The sequence below is a fragment of the Meleagris gallopavo genome, chromosome 5 (assembly GCF_905368555.1).
Source record: "Meleagris gallopavo chromosome 5, MGAL_WU_HG_1.1, whole genome shotgun sequence".
NCBI classification, from domain to species: domain Eukaryota; kingdom Metazoa; phylum Chordata; class Aves; order Galliformes; family Phasianidae; genus Meleagris; species Meleagris gallopavo.
Window position 1 is genome coordinate 17,709,395 of NC_139408.1, and position 22,429 is coordinate 17,731,823.

General features: G+C 35.8%; 1 protein-coding gene across 4 annotated transcripts in view; it reads right to left on the reverse strand.

Annotated features, from left to right (window-relative positions):
- The window catches only part of SHANK2 (SH3 and multiple ankyrin repeat domains 2), a 344,905-nt gene that overhangs the window by 262,104 nt on the left and 60,372 nt on the right, over positions 1 to 22,429 (reverse strand). For all 4 annotated transcript variants that reach the window (XM_085224519.1, XM_085224521.1, XM_085224520.1 and 1 more), the window contains 2 exons: positions 21,661 to 21,738; positions 1,320 to 1,386 (listed from right to left, as the gene is read on the reverse strand). In XM_085224519.1, the coding sequence (XP_085080645.1) occupies positions 1,320 to 1,386; positions 21,661 to 21,738 (145 nt within the window). The remainder of the gene's footprint in view (positions 1 to 1,319; positions 1,387 to 21,660; positions 21,739 to 22,429) is intronic.

Genomic DNA, 22,429 nt, shown 5'->3' on the forward strand with positions numbered 1-22,429 from the left:
CACTTAGGAAAACATAAAACATAATATTGTGCACATCTGCAGCACTTGTTCTGCACTGCGTGTATAGGCAAGTCAAAGTACCAAGAACTAGCACAGCAGAAACAAATGGGACCATTTGAATCTAGCCAATCATTTCCATTCATTTCAAGATCTTCACAAAGTTCTAAAACCATTAATCATATGTAAATATAAACAAGATGTCCACTGCATTAGGAATAGCTGGTTCATTATTACGTCAATTTTTTTACATCAAACTATTTATAAAGACAGAAGGAAAAAGATATATGGAACAGAGCTATCCTACTTGTCTAGTAAAAGCCTTCCAAGCTTGCAATGAACTGCAGAAACAAGACACTTATGCAAAACTTCTACAAAATTTCCTGAGTTATCTCAGCGCATACTACAAAGAATTAAAAGTATCACAGTGATACTAAATTTCATATGATGAATTTTCAAATATGTCCCTACAGAGCATGTGCAACTGGAAAGGGAAAGGGAAGAGAGACCTTAATGTAGAGCAATACTTTCTCAGACCTGAACTGTGTTTGCGTTGGCTCAGTATTCCACGTGAATAATACTAACAAGTCGTAGACACGCATCATGGAGTTAAATTAGTGCAGACAACTATACAGACTCTTCTACTTCAGAACAAATGCCTTTCTTAGTGCAACAATTTTTCTGTGGGGCTTTAATTGGTTTCACTTAAAGAATTTTAATTAATCTGTATAAGGAATCACTTTATTTAAATTATTTTAATGGCAGAACTCACTATGTGAAAAGATCTTTAAAAATCCTGAAGGTTTATCTTGAGGCCCTTAGTGCCTGTCATTTGGAACTGCTGTAGGCTTCATGCAGTCTCACACACCAACCTCCATGAAAGGAAAAGTTTCTATGGATATGGATAGACAGTTTTTGCCATGTACGTATACAGGAAAGCATCTTTATTTTCGTCTGACCAATTATACCCACATGAGAACTGCTTCAGCCTGATGCTAAAGTTCAAAATTGCTAGCAATTTAGCTGGGCATAAGCATGTGTATTTAATCCATTAGAAACTGGCTCATTCATACTCAAAACATCCGCAACTGTTGCATTACCTATCAAGTTTTCTTTTTCTGAGCATATTTTGAAAACATTTCATCTTCTTTTTTTCCCTACCTGCATTATGTAAGGGAAAGTTACTTTTAAATTCTCCCTGAAACACCATCACCAGGGTACCTCATAGGCATATCTAACATTAAATCATATTTAACATTTTTGTAAAATCTTGGTTCAAACATGAATAGCTTATTTTCAGTGTTTTAAAATATTTTGCTTACCAATATCAGCTTCCCTGTGATTCTTGATATATTCAGCAAGCTCAAAATTTCCTGCTATTATAGCCACCTGAAGGATTGTAAAATAGTTAAAATTAATATCTTGTCATAATTCATTATTAGAAAAACATGCAAGTTATACTACTAATAAACATCACACATCTCATTTTGTAAAATTGTGTAATTGTTTATTTCATGGACATCTCTACTTCCATTCTTCAATTGTTGCACACAATGCGTTGTGGAAGCAGCATTATGAAATGATATTACAACCTATATGAAAAAGCAGAGCAAGTCTCCCAGTTGCCCATTAAATAAGGTTGCTGTCTCTCAGGCGACTGCTGTAAGACCTGTGGAGCTGTTCACGTTGTGGCAGTCAAAAGCAGCATCCCCAGCACTCTCCAATGACTGGAGAATCATATAATCATAGGTTCTGAGAGATATACTAAGACATTATTTTCCTTTTATCAATCCTCTTTGTTCCTTACCTGAACATTGAATCAGAAGCTGCAACTGCAGTGTACGTGGGATAACCAAGAAAGAAGTACCCAAAACTACAATAAGTCAGCTATCACTAAGACAGCAAAAATGACTACAAAAGAGAAGCTTCAATAGTTTATGCATATGTAAATAATTTAAAGTATTTATTAAACTACACTTCTGGTACAAAAAATTATTATTATTATTATCTTTTTAATTTCTTTCCTGACTGTAAAACATGGATGCATGACAGACTATTCCAAGTCCTCATCTAAAATGATCTTAATAAGAGAAATATCCCCACAAGATAGGAAGAAAGATTTGCTTATGCTATTGCTATTTCCTCTCTTCTTCCTCTCCTGTTTTTACTGTGAATCTCCATCAACTCCCTTTCCTTCACTTATTTTGAAGCTTTCTTTCCTCCCATGGCCACTGTATCCTTCTTAATGCTGGTAAAAGTGATACACTGAGCTCACATTTCTCATAAAAGCTTCTGCATATACAGAGTGAAACATAGAATCATTAAGGTTGGAAAAGACCACTAAGATCATCTAGTCCAGCTGTCAACCCATCACCACCATACCTACTAAACCACGTAACTAAGTGCCACATCTACACATATCTTGAACACTTCCAGTGACGGTGACTCTACCATTTCCCTAGGCAGCCTGTTCCAGTGTCTTACCACTCTTTCTGAGAAAGAATTTGTCCAAATATTCAACCTTAATGCAGGCGGGAAAAAAAAAATAAAAATCTTACTTAAGGACTCCCTTGGATACAGCGCTACTGTCAATCATAAGAATAATTTAAAATCAGGGGAAAAATCTGAGTTGAAGGCCAAGAAAAATTGTCAGCTGGTCTGAACCATTCAACTAATATCAGACATGAAGAGTAATGAAAAGAATGACATATTCTTAGGGTGGTGTATGAGGAACAAGTAACATTTTTTAATGTAACAAGTCTAAGGTTATACTTCTCTTACTGCAGAAAATTTTCTTAAAGAGTAAGTTCTATTTACTATTAACAGACACAAAATGATATGGAAGCCCTCGAAAATGAAGGCTTTATACATTCATGACAGGATACAGTTAGAAAATCTCGACTATTAAGTAGGTAAGAGTTTTCAAATCTGTTTTAAATGGTTGAACTCAGAGCAGGCTTAAATCATAAGCCACATTTCGGACATCTACTTCATTTCAAAATAAAATAATTACATAAATTTCTTTGCTTTTCATTCAGCATGCCTAATTTCATACACTATATCTCTTTCTGCCATTCATGAATCTTGTGTAGGCCTTGGGCTTACTATATATCCTACTAGAACATTGGAACAAGTCTCATTAATGCCCAGTCCTGTGATGAGTATTCGCAGCAGGAATGGGTGAACTGTCTTGGAAAAGAGAACTCATTACAAAACTCCTAAATAAAGCTAGATGGGAATAATTGACAGATTATCGCGTTCTCTGCTCTACAGTCCTCCTGGTGAGCTCACTTTAAGGCATTTACACCTAAGACTCTCATTGAATTAGTCCTCATGCCACAACTTATCACTCACAAAATATTTCTGGAAATCCCTGCAGAATAACCCAGATCTTAAAAAAAAAAAAAAAAAAATGTTTTCAAATACACTGAAATAATCTCGGGCTTATCTCACAGTCTTAAGCAAGCAGCAGTTGGTTTAAGGAGAGACAGGCTGATCTAGTTCAGGTTGTAAAATTTACAGGCTAGGAAATTATAACCATGCCTCCAAAGAAATCACCATGTTTTAAGTATAATATAATATCAGAATGACTTTTTCAGATTATCAAGAAGAGCTTAAAACAAGCAACAGAACATAGTATTACATCCTAAATCCAAGTCCCCTCCCTCCTTTTTCTTTTTTATTGCTTTTCAGATGTTTTTTCCTTGGCAATTTTTTTCTTATTTCATTATAAAATTCTGTCCAACGTAAGGGCTAAATACAGTAATTAAGTTTGTTTCTCATTTCAAGTGTCTTTGTGATAGCAGAAGCTCTGTTCCACATTTACCTCAGCTCCTAGCAGTTGTACTCAAGAGGTATTTACTTGTGCTTTAAAATAATCTCCAGTAGACAGCTATGAGCATCACAAGTGCAGTGTAATAATTCTTGTCTTTTAAGTAATTGATGCACATAGATTAGCACCATACTTACCAGTAACAATCATGTAATTTTTCATTACAATGTTAAACAGAAGGAAATATTTTGCTCTGGGCACTTCTCAGTTGTTTTAGATTTAATACTTGATTCTTGTGAGCAGAATGTATTGTTATTAATCAATAATGCTGGTTCTAATCAATCCCACTTCATTTAGACTGCAATTAACACAGACACATAAGATATTTGCATGCTCTATTGCCTGCAAAGATCAGTGAGTTCAAACAGCTAGATGGATATGGTGGAGCACTGCCACCTCATCATCAATAGAGACAATTATTCATCTGAACATTATTAATATTTTAACCATTAGTCAGAACACCTGTATTCCAGGAACTAGTCATGAAAAAAAAAAAAAAACCACCTTTCTTCTCAGCATTGATAATGTATCCAAATCTGGCCCTCAGTGGCTAGTTTTAAAGTGCAACGTATCATTCAATCTGGTCAATGGCACTATAAAAGTAACAGAGAAGCTATGCAAATCCTGCCTGTTTAACCTCTTATTCTGCAGCCTGCCACATAAAAACAACATTTGTATATACATCAGGGAGTATTATGAGAGCACTAATACCTTTCATCAGCATTACCACAAACTGGAATATAAAATTCAAGCAGGGAATTCAGCAGTGATAGGCAGCTTGCTAGACAGCCACCATGTTACTCAAATAAAAGAATGTTTGATACAAAAAAGATTTTAAAACTCAAGTAAAACATGTTGTTCAAGTGACAAATACATTTTATTACTTGAAAAAAAGATAGCTGAGAGACAGCTTGACAGAGAATTGTTTCTGAATCAAGCACTAGATTCAGCAAGCTCAAGGTATCGACTCTTTTAATTCAATTCGCTTCAAATCAGCAGAAACATTATGTAAAATTCCAACAGCAAAAATGAAGGCAAGTATGGTAAGATCTAAAGAAAGCAAGTAAAAAAGTACAAATATTTCTTGGCATAATGTCAATGTGCTTCACTTGAATTTGATGGGTAAAGAGTGTGGGAGAAAGTGGAGTCAGAGAGAAATCTGAAATATATAAAATTATATTCATTCAGATTTTGCAGTTGCAAATGAAGCACAGTAGCCTCTTTTCCACCAAAATTCTTCTTGAACCAAAGTACCAGTGTGATCAGACAAAACTATTAGTGTGAATGCATTAGGACAAGTGAACGGTCTTCATATGATCAGAACAATGGGCTCCAACCATTGTACAAATTTAATACAAAATGAAGCGGTCCAACTTTTCCTTTGAGTAACATGAAAACTTCAGTGGAAATTCATTGAAGTTCTATAATTGTACTAAATTTCATTGTATTTTAGAAAGAGGTATATATTCACGTACTTTACTAAACATAACAGAGTGATTTCATAACTTACATGTTGTTAAATATCCATACTTCTCTTGCAGGGATATTACACAGTCAGATTTCTACTTGACAGGTCACTGTATGAATGAAAAATTTCTTTGTCTTTTTTGGGCTAAAACTCTTGTTGGCAGTAATTAAAAAAAAAAAAAAAAAAAAAACCAGCACAAACAGCAGAAGTATAGTGAAAGTCTCTCCCAATTCCAGTAGGAATTGGATTCCAGTCATCAAAATGCATCACATGCATGTTTCCAGACATGAAATATTGCCACGAAGGGCTTGAGCTAGCACTTTACAGCTAGAGGCTAGCTACAGATTCTATTATGCTGAAGCTTCAAAAATTGCAGCTCTTTAAAAAACAGCAAGTAAAGCAGTCTTAAGATATTTCAGGTTCATGTCCTTTGTGAAATTATTCTGTAAAACTTGATAAAGTCTGGTTATCTTCTCAAAAAGTCATTAATCTATGATTTCCACTCAAATCTGTAAATCTTTTACTCTATTTTTAAAGGCCATATTTACTATGCATTGGCTCCAGAATCAGGAAGACTGCTCCTGCAGCATCCCAGCACAGTGACAATGAATGTCCAGCTGAAAAGCATAACTAAGCAGTTCAAGTACAGTGCTTTCTCACCCAAAGTACGAGGTTTTATCTGCTGCACGGACATTTGGTTGGGGTCACTCACACGTAACACAACACAGATAGCAATTCTCTTGATTTTCATATCACTATTAGAGGCGATCTTATATGACCAATAGTAACCAAAGTTAATTGTTTATCAGCTCCCTCCCATGTCTAACTTACTTCAGTAAGGACATTGATATGGACGCCCAACTATTTTCTAATTACATTTGAGAACATACAGAGTTAATTTGAATAAATACACACCCTTATAACAGGGAAATGACCAGGAAGTAAAGCTAAGCCAGAAGGCCTGTAGGAGGTAATTCATACAAAATATAATAAAGTAGACCCATGTAGATAGAACGGCAGAATCATCATCTACTTCCATGATGCCCTTTCTTCATAATGTCATCGTAACAAAATGTTAATGGAGTCACTGATATGTGTCAAAGCTGCACTGCACTCAAGTCATGGAATTGGTGACCTACTTGGCAGGGCAGTCAAGCACTGGTTGTTGTTGTCGGGGTGTGCAATGCAGAGCATGCCTAGTAGCAATGTGTTTATACCAATATTTGCTTTGTCTTGGAAGAAGCAAAGCTTGTTACGGTACTCACATACCATCTCACGTACTGTTTTACAGACAGATGTTTCTTTTCAAGCCAAACCAGTGACAGTGGCTTACTCTGTATCACAACAGGCAATCCAGTGGTAAACTGAGCGGCAGCTCAGTGAAGCAGAAGTATGAATGAAATGGTTGTGATGTTTTATGGTGTGGTGGAGAGCAGGCAGAGGACAGGACATCCTGTGATTACTGGTCCAGACATACAATGTGAGAATAAAAATCTAACTGGGAGGCAGGGTGCTTCTTTCCCCTGGCACAGCATTATTTTCATCTTCTGGTTTTCTGTTACTTACAGCAATAAAAGATCCTTCTAGATACAGGCAGTTTTTAGGTTGGCTTTCAGAAGTTAGTCCAGAAATCAAAGATCTGAAGCATCTGGTTTAGTTTTGCTTTCCTGAAGCTTGTTCCCCCAAAAAATTCAGTTTAAATGAAGGCAAATAAGTCTACTTTGTATATATATTGGAGCCTGATAGATGTCCAGGTACAGGTTTCAGCATGAGAGAGATTCATAAAGGCTTTCAGACTCTAGCAAGTACTGTCTTGCAAAAGGCTCTCTTTTCAGCATGGAAACTGCAGCTGTCAATATATCAATTACTTACCCTAAAGCATTTAGGTTTTTTGGATTTTATTTCATGCAGTGCTTTGTTCCTTTTGGGAAATTGGAAATTATATGTACACTTTACTTGTCACTAACCTTTCACAATTGTTTTTTTCTGCTCCTGAAATGTATCACAGGTAGAGATTACATTAAATTAGAGTAAGATCTTTGTAGCCTGTTAGCAAATACAATTTTAGAGCTTTATAGGTTAGTTCCTGAAAGGCAAGCACAACAGCTGTATTACATTATTACTCTTAGAAACAAATTATTCCCCACAATAAGAAACAAATTTTTAAAAAAAGAGAAACTCAAGTTGTCCCCTATTAATGTCCAGCCAATGAACTTTGACAAGAGTTTCTACATGGAAATGGAAAGAGCATCTCACATTTCATTTATGTTTCACTCTCAGTCAAGGCTGCTGCACTTCTTTCCCCACATGCTTAAATCTTAGACCAGGTGAGACAAAGCTTTAAAATGCTCTGCCTAAATGGAGAGTGGAGGAAGCTTTTTGTGCTGCTCATTTGTAGTTGCAATGAACAATAAGCAGTTCATGATAAAACAGCTAGCACTCCCCACCTGCTTTTCTCCCCTACTTTTCCAGACAATTTCACTTCCCTGATGAAAGCACATTTCATTATTCTTTCTTTCAGAGCTGATGTTTCACCCTTGCATTGTCTCTGCTATCCTGCAGTGCGCACTAAATGATAGTCTTTCAAGAAAGCTTGAAATAGCAATGAGCTCAGGTATGGCACTGTACATTAAAGGAGATATCTCCATCTCAGAACAAAAAGAGACTTTACTCAGTCTTAGTCTTTACTCAGGCAAGGAAGAGAAATAAATGCAACATAAAAGCTACTCTGGGGTCTACGTACACTGCATTTTCCTATCGCCTGGTGGAACTGGAAGGAGAAGATGATACAATCCAGCAATAAGGTTCTCCAGAAATTGCCTTCCACTCAAATCATAGACTTAATAGACAAAATTATAATTCATTATACCACTAAGGACAAAGTAATAGGATTCACAGCAGAGACTGGTGAGAAATTATCCCAAATACTTTTGAAGGAATGTTAGGATCACCTTTTTAACAAAGAGACTGCTTGAGGAGCTCTTGCATGTCTCTTAATTGTGACTTATTCTCTTCATATTAAATATAATCAAAATGTTACCATTTTTAATGAACAAATTTCTGGACAAAAAAAGCATACCAACAACTCACTGAAAGTACTTGAAATATAAAATTAAAAAATCCAATGGCATAGTGATCTCTAAACCATTGCATTATAATCACAATCTTTGGACACATTTCACATTATATACAATTTCACTACAATTCAATATGAAGTTAAAATGTTGCTTACTGTTGGGCACTGAAAAGGAAATGTAGTTCAACATATTTCTATCACGTCCTCCTGACAGACAAGCTATCCCTAATGAAATGAAGAGGTAAAGGCTTTTCAGAGTTTAAAGCCACTTTGAAGGCTGTCACTGTGCACCATTTCATTATTCATCCACAACAATGTTAGAATCTTAAATTCAGGTTCTTAAGTGGGAAACCCTTGCTCTCATGTATGCCCGTGCTGCACATAGCACAGTGAGGTTATATTCCTGATAAATAGTGACAAAAACCATATGGCACACTGTGGACTTGGAAAGAAATCTTAAATTGATATGCATTAGTTGCTCTCATATATGAGCAGCATGTAGATTTTAAAACTATCCTCAGTGGTACAGATGGAGTTTGGCTTGGAAAAGCATGAAGCAATCTGCATTCTGAATTTCTTACCCATAGGTGTGGGAGAAAAATGTACTTATCAAGCATTATTGGTTTCTTGCCCAGTTTAAGAGAGCTTTTAAAATTAAGACATGTTAATTTATTCAATAAATACAAAGACATATCTAGAAATCATTGTCCTTTAGAAATATATTATTTTATAATATCTTTGCAAAATATAACAGCTTTAGCTATTTTCAAGTAGAGAAGACATTAAGAATTCAATAAATATAGGAAAAACTCTATTTTCTGAACCAGCTGGAAAATTCTATGCAGTTGCAATAACTATATAATCTAAAATAGATATGCTGAATAATCATGAATTCAATGTTTTACCTTCCAAGCTCAAAGGGCAAAGCACCATCCCATATTTTATAGTTGTATTGATTACAGTTGACTCTTAAATTTGAGGCTATGAGGCAAAATAAAATTAAATGAAGCTTTTTAGTTCACCTCATCATACAACACAACTAAACACTAGTTCTATATGCTATTAATATCACTATTCCACGTTCTTTCCTAATAGCGCTCCTGACTACACTTAAGATGGACGACATGAAACACAACCTCAAGAAGATATATGTATTCACCTCACGGAGATACATCTTTACATTTACACTCCAAAACTTTTAATAAAAAGTAAACAGCTTTGAAGTTCAGATATAATACACACAATTAGAAATATGTCAGAAGCATATTTTACCATGAGAATTTTATATTATATATAAAGATATTTAAAAAAAAACACATAAGAATTGTGAAAAGTTTTATTCAAAGAGAGAAAGAGTACTAAAAGAATACTGGAATTTGAAATTTTCTTTCAGATATAATTTGTTTTCAAATTTCAGCAAAACACTGAAAAATGGTGTAAAATATATCCACAGAAGAAGCGAAGAAGTAAAACTTAATTTTCTTCTCTTCACATAGCAGTCAGTAAAGACTATATTAAGTGCAGAAATATCCTACATCTCTGCCAGGTCAATAGAATACTGGAAGTTTTACTAAAATTGCTCTATGGTGTTATTACAGAATACAAGTAAAAAACTATACTTAGCATTTTCACACGCTTTTGTCCTGGACAGAAAATAAATCTTAACTGATATAATTACAGAATGTAAAACAAGCCCACTATTTTTGATTTAGAAAGGAATTAACATTGTATATTAATATAACTGTTGTCCAGTAGATGGCAAAATATCAGCAATATCTTTAATTTTCTTGAAATTTACTTAATTTAAAACCCGAAGTACAGTATATTTTTTTTCTTTTTTCTTCTAGTCCCTGCTTTCTATTTCATTGGATAGCAGGATTAGCTTTACCTTTTGGATGTTTTCTGTGTATTATCTGCTTGAAAGACAATTTCATCTTCATCAGTTCTTGATACAACAAAGCACAATAATGTTACTATCCTTTAAATAGTCCTTTGAAGACAGTTTCTTCACCACCGAATTTTTTTTCTCCAAAAGCATGTTGCTGCTACTGTTCCCAAATTTGCCAGCACATGTTAGCATACTGTGTACAAAAATCTCTTAGCAACAATATCTTAGTGTCTAACATTTTCCTTCTTCCAACTATGATTCATGGAGCCATCTGTAGTCAGATATTGACATGCAGTATCTTAAAATAGATACCTTGCATTTGCTTAACAACTAGTTTTAGCATCTGAAAATATAAATTATGGGCAAGGGCCAATATTTCTTTGAGGCTCTTCATCATTCCCTTGATCATTTTAGCACCGTTTAAACAAAGGCTTGCAAATCACTTTGCCTCAGTGTTAAGGTCACAGGATTCATGCTTCCCATCGCACGGCAGTGCACAGGTCTGTGGTGCTGGGTACCAGCATCCTTTACAATCATCTTAAAGCTCTCCATGCAGCTTCCTGGGTGAGAGCCACCTGGTGCCCTGACTATTCATTAACAATAATCAAAGACTTGACTTTAAAACTTCAAGTACTGCTGCATTGCAGCACTAAGATGAAAGCGTTTTTTATATTCTAGGAACCTAAGTGACCTAAAATTGGTGGGAAAAGCTTCACGTCTTGCTAGGCAATGATAAAAAGACTTTCACAGCAGCAGTACAGTAGAGAATAGAAAGATGTCCTGAACCTCTCTCACAGGTTACAAAATTACAATCATATCTACTAAAGCAACATTTCTGTCACCCAAAACTTTTTGTTTTGCAATCAGCAGCAGCAAATTACAATAATCATCTATCAGTAGCTAAAGACTTTGCAGTTACTTGTTTCAATACAGTTCGCAATTTCACATGACTTAAAAGAAATAAAAATAGTGCTAAGTTAGGTAACATTAATTAAAAGAAATTATAAGAAGTATAATATATCATAAGAAAGATTTAGCAACATGGCTTTGAAAGAATCTTGAGCAAGGCACGTGGAACACATTTCCGTCCCATCCACTTTTATCAACTTCAAGGAACTAGGATTTTACCCTAAATGCCTTTGTGTAATTAAAATTTAAAAAGCAAGCAAATATTCAGTTATATAACAATGGACACTCAATACATATGTATATACCTGGCTATTATCAAAAAAAGTACATTGCAGATGTAAAAGTACACTTTCGTTGCTAAAATGCTGGTTTTGCTTGCAGATTTCACAGATCCCATGATTTCTGGTATTATACGCAGTGGCCACAAAACAGTGCCAGAGTTGATGAGCACAGTGAATTCAAGTCAAAGTTAAGAGAAGACTATTACACTGAAACCCCTCATTTTGTTCTGAGTTCTGCTTTAGCAATGTTCTATGGTGGCTGGACACCTAAAATGCCGTTAGGCAGCCACCCTCATTTTCCAGCAACTTTAATATGGTTTTAAAAGTAGAACGTGTATTTTACCGTACAATATCCTTTCAAGAAAATACACAACTATGTTCTTAAAACTTAGCTACTTACTCATGAATAAGCCATGACTGAAAACCTTCAGATTAAGCTAACTCTGCACGGAAACCAAGATTTAAGAAAGTAAGTCATTTTCTTGCATCTTGCAAGCAAATGGCTTCTAAATCATCTCACTCTCTCAGCTTTGAAATGCAAACTTAACTCCTATGACAAAAGGATCCGGAGTTATGCAATAACCAGCTTGCCAGGAAGTGTTGAACTGAATATGCCGGCAAGTCAGCTAAAGTTACCATGAAACATGTCAGGCTGTAAAAAAAGGAATGTGCTGGTGAATTCATCCCAGACACAATTTCACCACTTCATGTCACTCTTTTATTTCCTTCTATTTCCTTAGATGGGAAATAACTGATATTTTTAGGTTGCCCTGTTTTATACAGACTGCACTGAGACTCTTCCTTGGTCACTGTATGTATTAGGAAATTTAATATTTCTGTCCTACAAGGAGAAAAAAATACGTACATGTTTCTTCTGCTTCTCTGCTAAAATGCCACCTAGCAAGTCATTCTCAAGCAAGATGCACTTTTCTACACTTGCATTTTAATTATTAATATAAGAAAAAGCAGACAGTGATACATGCATTTACAATTACAGATGCTTTCCATGGGAAAATCTAGATCAGGCTGGAAAGAGCCATCAGAAGCCAGTTATTGCATAATCCCCATTACTGCTACATGGGTGAGTAGCAATTCCAAAGGAGTGTTTATTGAAAGCAGATAAAGCCAGGTTGCAGAATGAGATGAATCAGAGAAGGCACAGCCAGTAACAAAATTGATTTAATTTTCTTTTTTTCTCCCCAATAATATGCTAAATCAGAAAGCCATGAAATGTAATCTTCTTCAGCAGAAGTCTTTTAGGAAAAAAAAAAAGACCGAGAAAGCATGCTGTGTGCTGGATTTTGCTTTCCTTGAAATCACAGTAAATGTTAGGTTATACAGAAAATTTAGCTAAGGGTGTAAAGGTATGCCCTGCTGCAGGTGCTTTCACCTCTGAACACAAGCTTTCCTCATAGAAAAGTCAAAACATCCTATATTAGCATCTACTTCCCAAAGTACTTTCAGAAAAAATGTCTTCCTAGTCACAGGAGGCAAAAGATGCTGCTCACTATTTCACAGCAAAAACAGTTTATGGAATTCAGTTCTGCAAACAGCACTGTTTAATAACACAGTGTTGTTTAAACTGCTACACCAAATTGACAAAAATGCTTTTTGAAAGCCCTTAGGGCTAAATGCACCAAGCTAATAAAATATGATTATTATCTTACCTAATACATTTGGTGAATTAATTCCAAACTCAACATGTTAGCTACAACAAAACCTCTGGAAACAGCAGTAAAGGCCAATGCCACAACATGCGCTGATGAGGATGGACATGGGGATGTGGCATATGCCAACTGCACGACATGAGCACTCTCCAAAGGGCAGTGCAAGAAGATGCTCAGTCATCCCAGAGGCACTTCATTTTATAAGCAACAAAAACTCACATGGATATTACCAGAAATTAACAGCAAACAGCCTGTATATTCATGTAAAAGCAAGAGATCACATCAGCACATCATAGCCATAATCATTAACTGGTATTTATGGATCTAAGGTGCCCATGATCCAGGGCAAGGACTCTGCTCAGCCTGCAAGAACACATTGTTTCCCCCAAATCTAACACTGGCTCTGACAGTCTGTTCAGATGCAAGCAGGCAGAGGTGATCAGCGGGACACCACTGGGCATCTGGAACATCAAGGCAGAAGTGGCCTCAGCCTCAGAAATTTCAGCTTCTCTGAAATTTCTTATTCATTGCATCAACTAATTTGATCAGCGTCATAGAGCTTTTACATACAGATTACAGCTTTGCTCTAAGTCTAATAATGTATTATGTATTTAATAGAGAAACTGAATAGTATTAACATCTCAAAGTAACACTCTATTGTAAGAGTAAGAAAACTTTACATGTAGCAGATTACTGTAAGCATGCTTATCTATGACTCATGAAACAAATTTCTCATACAGTTTAACCATCTTTATACCACACACACAGGAACAGGAATCAAGAAGTCACAGCATCTCTCTTTTCTCCCACAGTTAAATCTAAAGCAGAGTCTGATATAATGCACTTTTCTATACGAATACTGAGAGAATAAATACGTGCTATTTGTCACTCTCTGGGAGTTTATACAGCATCTATATTTCCACTTCAATACATGTAAAACCCTGGCAGCAATTTAATTCAAATAAATGGATATTTTATATTAATCCTGTTCATCATGGTCTTAGGATTGTTTTAGAGTTTTTCCGATGAGTTGGAGACATAAAATCTGCCTAAAAGAAAGGAAAATGCAAAAGCAGCTCCTTATAGATACAACAATCAAATGAAGATTTTCCAATGACGAGATTATTGTGCTCTTTAAAGCAACAACAAAAAACATATAGAGTTCAGCACAGCTGACCTTTTTACAAGGATTAGACAAGATACGTGACTGCTCAGTTACAGTCCGGCCAGTTAAGAACTTACCCTTGCTGCCTTCTCTTGTAGGAGATAGTATGAATAAAATAATAAGAGCAATGTTCAGTCTGGCTATCCAAACTCTATAATTAAATTAAAATTACAGAGATCTACATTACCTCCTGCAACCTTCCCCATGACAGCTCATCACGCCTGCACTGCACACCAGCATCTCTCACTTGGAGGCAAGAACTGGTAGTGACCCTTACAATTTAGTTTGCTTAATTTGTTCCCTTTTATAACCTAGTTTCAGCTGCTTCTCAGCTTTTTGAAGTTTATCCATTTGGTGGAAACAAACAAACAGATTGGCTCCTAGCTACCTCAGGGACACTTTGCTTCCCAGTGAAATATTGGTGCATGGACAGACACCTGAGGCCCTTCAGCTCCTGCCTGAGCAGGAAGAGAAAGCACAAAAGGGATGATAAGAGGTGTGGGATCACAGACAGAGTACAGTATAAAGAATCAGCTCATGCACACTCCTCCATAAGTTTACAGCCACAAAAGCTGATGTTACTGCACAATTGGGTTTTTTTGTTGTTGTTTTGTTTTAGAAGATATACCCTGCTGTAAGTATTTTTAAGTACCTCCAAGTGTGGCAATATTTTGCCTTTTGCGATATAAGATGATCACATAATTTAATTACTTTGTGTTTTACCACATTACTTCAATTTGTCCCCTTTTCTAAAAAATGACAAAGAATAAGACAGAGGAGAATGATTAGCCAGCACCCTGCAAAACATTGCTGGGTCAAGGGGAATGGATTTTAATCCCATTACATACGCATGTATATTATTCTGCTCCTGTATCTGTTCCCAAATTCAACTTATCCAAGCCAGGAAAAAGTATTAGCAAAAGATGTGTACATGCCGGGTTGGTGGCTAAAAACATCTAAGGAGAAGGAAAAGGTACTTGGGATACAAACCCACCATTTCTGCCCAGTGAAATATTGAGTGCTCCCTGCCTTTTGGGCTGAGGTCCCAGTTTTCAGTTTCTGTTACAAAAGCAGTGCATCTTTGCTGTCCCACATTCTCAGTGAGCATACGACATTTTGCTTTGTTGTCACCAACTGTATAATGAACTGAATATTGACCTTTAGTAATAGTGCTTCATGCACAAGCAAGGAGAAGCTTTTGCCTAACAGCTTGTCAATGCCTCAAAAATCAACAGCAGTAAATCTACTGACAACCTAGGTCACTTCTAGCTTCCCACTGAACACTTTTCTCTTGGAAGTGTTAATGGGAACATCTTCTATCCCAGTATTCTCAGATATATTTTCATTTGGCAACAATTCCCCTAATATTATAGCAAATACCATATCAGCACAAAGGCATAAGTATGCTGGAGGTGATGTACAGGTTTCCCAAAAATCCTTTTTCTCAAATGAGAACACGTGTTCTTCTATAAATAGCACTTCAAGGTAAATGATGAGAAAACATGTCATAACTAATTATTGTTTGCATCTGGGTGTATCATCATGAGACTTTTTTTTTTTAATTTTTTAATCTCTTCTTATGAAAATGATGGTGAGTATGCATATGTAAGTTCATGTTGTATTTTGTTCTTGTATCATCACTTGTATGCAGTTGAAAACATACTTGCTTCTACTACAATTATTAAACATGATTACATCTTTGAATCTTTTATATCAATATTCAAATATTGAGTAAGTGTAAACTAGACTGCATACTTTTCTACAGCAGATTGTCTTTTACCTGTTATTTCTGTACTGCAAAACAAAATGTAACTAATCAGTGACCAAACATGGATAAAAAAAATAAGCCAACACAAACACGTAACAATGAATTCAATGATTTCACTCAAAGCAGGAAAAAAATAGGAATAAACTTAAGGTCTGACTAAAGGCAGAATGCATCATGAGAAGAGATATTTTAAGAGACTTCTTTTGCCAATAACATGCAATATCCAATGATGTATTCTTTGCACAGGTGCTTTAGGGAAGGAATTAGGATGAAAATATAAAAACAAATACTTGGCAAAAAAGAAGTTCTTTTCTAATTACTACATTCCAGTAACACAACAGTTACATGTTTTAACGTTTCTTTGTATTTATAAAAATGACTTCTTCGGGCACTGAACAGAGATTTTCAGTTTTATAGTTTGCTTTCTCAGTTTTACCCTTCAAAAATAAGCCAGAGACAAAAATACCTGGAAACAACCTCTTGTCCTTTGCCTAGAAATTCCACCAAAAAGAAATTCTGCAAAATAAACTAAATCAAAACTGAGCTTTGGGAAGTCATTATGGTAATACGCTGGATAACAGATGAATTTTTTTCTAATTGCTAGCATATGTACTTCCACCTTGAGGAATCCCTACCCTCCCTGGCTTTCCAGCTCAGACCCCCTTTTCCATATAGTCGGTCCCCATTTTCCCTGAACTGATTTTTATTTTTTCTTTCGACACTGGTGATAGAAGTCCTCCTAAGACCCTTATCTATCTTGCTCTTACTGAACTTTCACTGCCTCTCAGCCAGTCCTGAACTTTTCCACTGTATAATCAATGGATATACAGATGGTATGGTATATCCACGAGCTTGGCTGATGTAATTATTATATTGGAGTAAGGAAAGAAAGTCACTCACCCTATCCTGGGCTCGCAAAATAGACACTAGTGGAGCAGACCTCCAGAGAGATCCTTCCCCACTGGCAGTCAGCTCTTAAATGTGTCTAGGAGAGGTGGAGCCAGGCTCCACCCCTTCCTGCAGCACAGGTGAATTGCCTTCACCTGTGCTCCCGTGGCTGACTCATTGCTTGCCTCAGGTGATTAATCAGAGGTTCAGGCCGTGATTTAGCAGCCCCATACATCCACCCACTTGCAAGTTCTTAAGTGCCATTTTTACTTACCAGTGCCCTATTCTGCACATCTGTATCCCCCTAGCAAGCTTCCAAATATGCAGGCTAGTTTTGGAGCCCCTGAATTTGAGTCAGGCTGCAAACCATTTTACACTGTTGTGTTACTAATACAGAGATCACTAACAGCATGTAGGGCAATTAAAGAAAACAAAACAACATCACACAACAGGGGAGATGGGACAAGGAGAGGTGGGTCAACAGAGTTTTCCAGTATGAGAAAAACAACACATGTTTTCCTTCACCCATACTCAGAAACAGCTGAATCATTTTGTTTTTCTGAACAATGCAGCCTGAGGAATCAGGCATAGAAAATTTATTTTCAAATGATTAAAATCTGGCAAAAATATGAGCAATTGAAAATGGATGCACAGCCAGGACATTGAAAGGAACAATTCTACCTGCAGTGGAACTGCACTGGAAGATCGTTGTTCTTCCTGCTGTCTATATATCTGCAGATTAAAAGACCATGTTGACTTGAGACAGCAGTGGTCAACAACAAGGCACATCTGAGAGAGAAATCACCCTTAGATACAGCCCTGTACATCACTGAATGCAAATTCCTCAGAGCTTTAAACGCACTGGTTATTAGTTCTATTAGCTCTAAGCTTGGAAGTGTTTATAGACAGTATGAAAACATATGAATTATTCACACAGGACTTATGCTAAGTAAAAGAAAAATGATAAACAATGTGTATGCCCTTTTGAACTTGCGCAATACAATATCAATGGCTTGTGAACACTGGATAACTGATATTTCTGGGTTGCTGGAATAATGATTGTCAGGTAAGAAATTTTACATTAATCTATGGATGTTGGTAAGATATAATGGATTTTTTGAAAGGACATCTAGGAAGTTTTTCAGTACATCTCTTTGCACCTACCAGAAGGTCAAAAAACAAGCTTCTGTCTATATTTTTAGTAATAAAAAAGAAACATTAACAGGGAAAACAACACCTAAAATCACTGGAAACTTAAAAGCCAACCTACATCTGGAACAGAAGTTCACCATTTCATTATCCAGTTTATGAGAATTGTAACTCAATCTACTATATGATGGTGGCAAACACGTTTGGCAAACTCTGCCAGAAGCTACGAATGGCTGTGGAGGCATCAGCAGTACTTACAGCAGTCATGGTTGAGAGCACGTTCAAGTTGAGTGCTATGAATGAAAGCACAAACCCGCTCATACATACATAACAGCATATTATTAGCTAGCACTTCCAGTTCTGTAATGCTGATAGATTTATCCCTTCTGTTAGCACAGAAAAATTACCATATACGGTACTTAGATTACCCAGTCAAGACATGATGGGTAAGTAAGTGATTAACAAACAGAACTAACAATGGCACATAATGATGTGGCACAGGTTTCATCTTAACTGTAACTGTTTATCCACTTTTAATCAAAACACATAATATGCAAAAGGTTCTCAAGCCTATACTGAGGACAGTGATACAAGAATTGTCCTAATCTACTTGGAACACAAATAGAGATGATATAATAGTTTATGTCAGCATTATTGCTTATTAGGAAAAAAAACCACACTGGAATTTCTTCTGCCCCATACTCTGTTATTGCAGAGTACATCCTATCAGCAAAAGGTACTACAGTTGACAGTCAAAAGCAGACTTTCAACTCTGGATAACACAAACTGTATTCAGTACTGATTACTAAATAGATCTGAGCAATCAGTCAGGATGAAGCATGCTTCTTTGAAAGTAGCTAATTAACACTTATGCATTCAATTAGGAAACATATACAAGGTTTTCCAGGCTTTGATACCTGGCAATGTCAATCCAATACTAATTCTTTTAGACAGTGAAATGGTAAAAAAGACAGCCAGATCTCAGGCAGAGAAGTCTACAAAGTACTCAGTATGGGATACCTGAATCTAATGGCATACAATTTAACTTGGGTTGGCTTTTTTTCTTATGATCTTGTAAACCCATGCTTATTTTAAGCACCACCGTGGTTTGGAAATATGTGAACAGTTCCTTGCTCCATTTTTTATTTTTATTTTTTAAATGTGTGGTAAAATTAAAGGACATTCATCTGCCATAAATGCCAGATACAAAAGTCAAAGCGTGCTCCTCATTTTCATCAAAATAAATACATTTTTTGCAGGCCTTGAATGCACAATGCACATGTATTGATATATGGATACTTTGTATTTCCCGGAAAGACCAATTTTCATGCAATCAATTTTGTAAGCAGTAATTTAAAGGAATCCTTTTAGATTTTTCTCAGAAAACAACATAATGGAGGTTACTCAAAGGAATAGAAGGTGCAGCTACAAGTGTTCTCATTATGTACATATGAGATTCTTCAACATTCCTTGCTACTGATTACATGAGTAAACAATTTTAGTATGCAAAATCCTATTAACTCAAGGGGATTCTGCATAATTTTATAACAGCTCCACTTGTGGTGTCTGATCGACTGGGTCAGCATCAGACAGATGGCAAAGAATTAATTCTAATGCTGCTTTATTACAATGCTGCCACTGGGGTTTCTCTACTCACTACATTTGGAAAAACTAGATCATTTCTTATATTCCTTACACATACAAGTAAGACAAAATGAAGTAAAAAGATGGAAACAATTTCCACATCCACACGCTCAAAAAAAGGAAATGATAGAACAAAGCCAACCTAATTTTCAGTCCTTCTGTTTATACTAGGAGGGGGTGTGACAGAAGCCCAAATATCAGAAGTGTTAGCATATAATAAATGATAAGAAATGGAAGCATTTTATTCCCTAAGGGCAAGTGCACCTCCACAATTAGTCTCTTCTCTTAAGGTTGTTTCTCCTGTCTCTGTGCTCACTTGCTATTCCAATTTTATTTGGTTTTATCTAGTCACCCTTCACTCCTTGAGGCCCATCAATACTAGCATTTACAAAGATTTAATTTTCTGTCTTTTTCAATGTGTTTTCATAATTTAAGAGGAAAAGTAACAAATTTGCAGCATTAAGTAAAAAGAGGAAGACAAACAGAAATTGCTTTGCTTTCCAACCAACCTCCCAACATAATCACCTAAAACAAAAGGAAAAGTGAATCTCAGATACAGAAATAAAATAATCTAATCTCTCAAAGTAATAAATGACACTGGAATTCACCCACTGAAAAATTAGAGATTCCTCTTTTCCTTTTTTAATCATCCAGTTAAATCACTCTCTAAATATAAGATGCAGTGATACATATTATCTACGACTTTGTGAATTTGTGTTTAGTGTATATTTAGATGTCAAACTATTAGCAGTCTGAAAATGGTCCCTAGATTCATATGTTATTTCTCCAGTCTGGTAAAATACTCCCCAGAGAAAACAATGATCTGGCTGAAATTTGCAGGCAGAACTCTGAAGCTTGAGAGACACAAACTATGTCCAGAAAAGCTTCAAATTACAGAACTAATTAAACAAATGTGGGATTATTTTGACCAAGTTATTTTTCAAGAGTCTGATACTTGCAGGCATTAATGACTTTGAGAAACTAACTTAGAGACCTACATGGACATAGCAAATATTCCATCAATTTCATTTGTCAAAGAATGAGAGAAAAAGTGTTTTATTTCATGGGTGGCTTTCTTCTGGCACTTGCATGCATGTGTGTGTGGGTTTATTATTATTATTATTATTATTATTATTATTATTATTATTATTAGACAATATTATCTAATTAAGGACCAGTAATGGGAGACAGAGTGTGCAAAGGTAAGTCAGGATTTCTTATTGTTTAAAGAATACTTGATTTTGAGAAATGGTCCCCACAAGTTTCAAAAGAAGACAGTTCCACTTAGTGCAACTATACCATCACTCTTCCAGAAGCACCCTTTTCTGCAGAATAGATTTTTCCGTTACTTTTTCTTAAAACATTGCAGCTTTCATCTCTATTTCTCACATGCCAGTTTGTGTTACAAATGTTTCACTGAAAACCAGACTAATTAAGGCTGCTTCAGAAATAAGGGCTTAAGGTTGTCAGACATACCTGGCAACTCTTTTGGACAATTTTCTTCCATTTAGTTTTTTAATTAAGCTTTCTGAAAGTACTTTAATATAAGCAAATAATGAAAAAACATCTAGCAAATTTTGACTGATCCAGAGAAAGACTTTCCTTGCAGAGACAGAGATGACAATTCAACTATTTCGACTGATAGGGCACTCAACTCAACCCTGTCCTTGAAACATATCCCAGTTCTTTGGCACCACATCCATGGAAGGAAGAATCCACAAACCACATTAAAGAAAAGTAAGAGTTGGGGGGTTTTTCATTGTTGTTGGAATGGGCTGGTGTGGTTGTGTGAACAATGTCTACAAAAAATACAAACATTGATGTGCAGCAGGAAGAAAGGGCATTCATTTTTGTTTTGTTTTGTTGTTGTTTTGTGTGTGTATGTGTGTGTGTGTGTGTGTTTGTGTGTGCGCTTATTTGTTTTTTACCTGAAATGGAGACTGGCTGTTGTAATTCTTAATCTCCTTGTTTGCTCCACGGAATAGCAGCACCCTGGCACAGCTCTCCTGAAAATGGTAGAAAAGTAAATTACTTAATAGCAATTCTGAAGAGAGGTTGATGCTATGAGATACATTTGGTATGTATTTTCTTAGATAAGCAACATCAAATATGTATACAAGTCTAAGAAATGAAGTTACTAAAGTAGCATTTTTAGTATTTTTGACAGGGTTTACATTCTTTGAAATGTGTTAGAGTAGAAATAATTTGCAAATTTATATTAAAAAAAAAAAGTAGAGGAATGTAAGTTGTATACATCTTATTCATTTTTTTTAAGAAACTGTACCTTTAAAATTTCATATTTAACAGATTAGATCTTTCAGAAAACATATTCGTTAACAACGGAATTGGCTCCCATGCCGTTTTTGCCTATTTTGTAGGAAAAAAAGAGTACTGTTAAAGGATCAGTAAGGTATCTGCAATAAAGGGCATACCCCTCTTCTGCTAAAAATTAAACAAAGCAGTTTTACACATTCGCTTATTCTGTTTGATGGTTGGGTTTGAGTTTGTTTCCTCCTATTTTTCTTGTTTCAGATGTTTTGCTGCTGTTTTGGGGGAAGTGAGAGGGGGGCAGAGAGAAAAGGGAGGGGAGGCATTTTTGTTATTTTGGTTTCCATTCATTTCAGTAACATAATGGAAAGCACAGCAATAACAGCAGAAAACCGAGGTACAAAGCTACAGCAAGTGAAGATTTGCTCA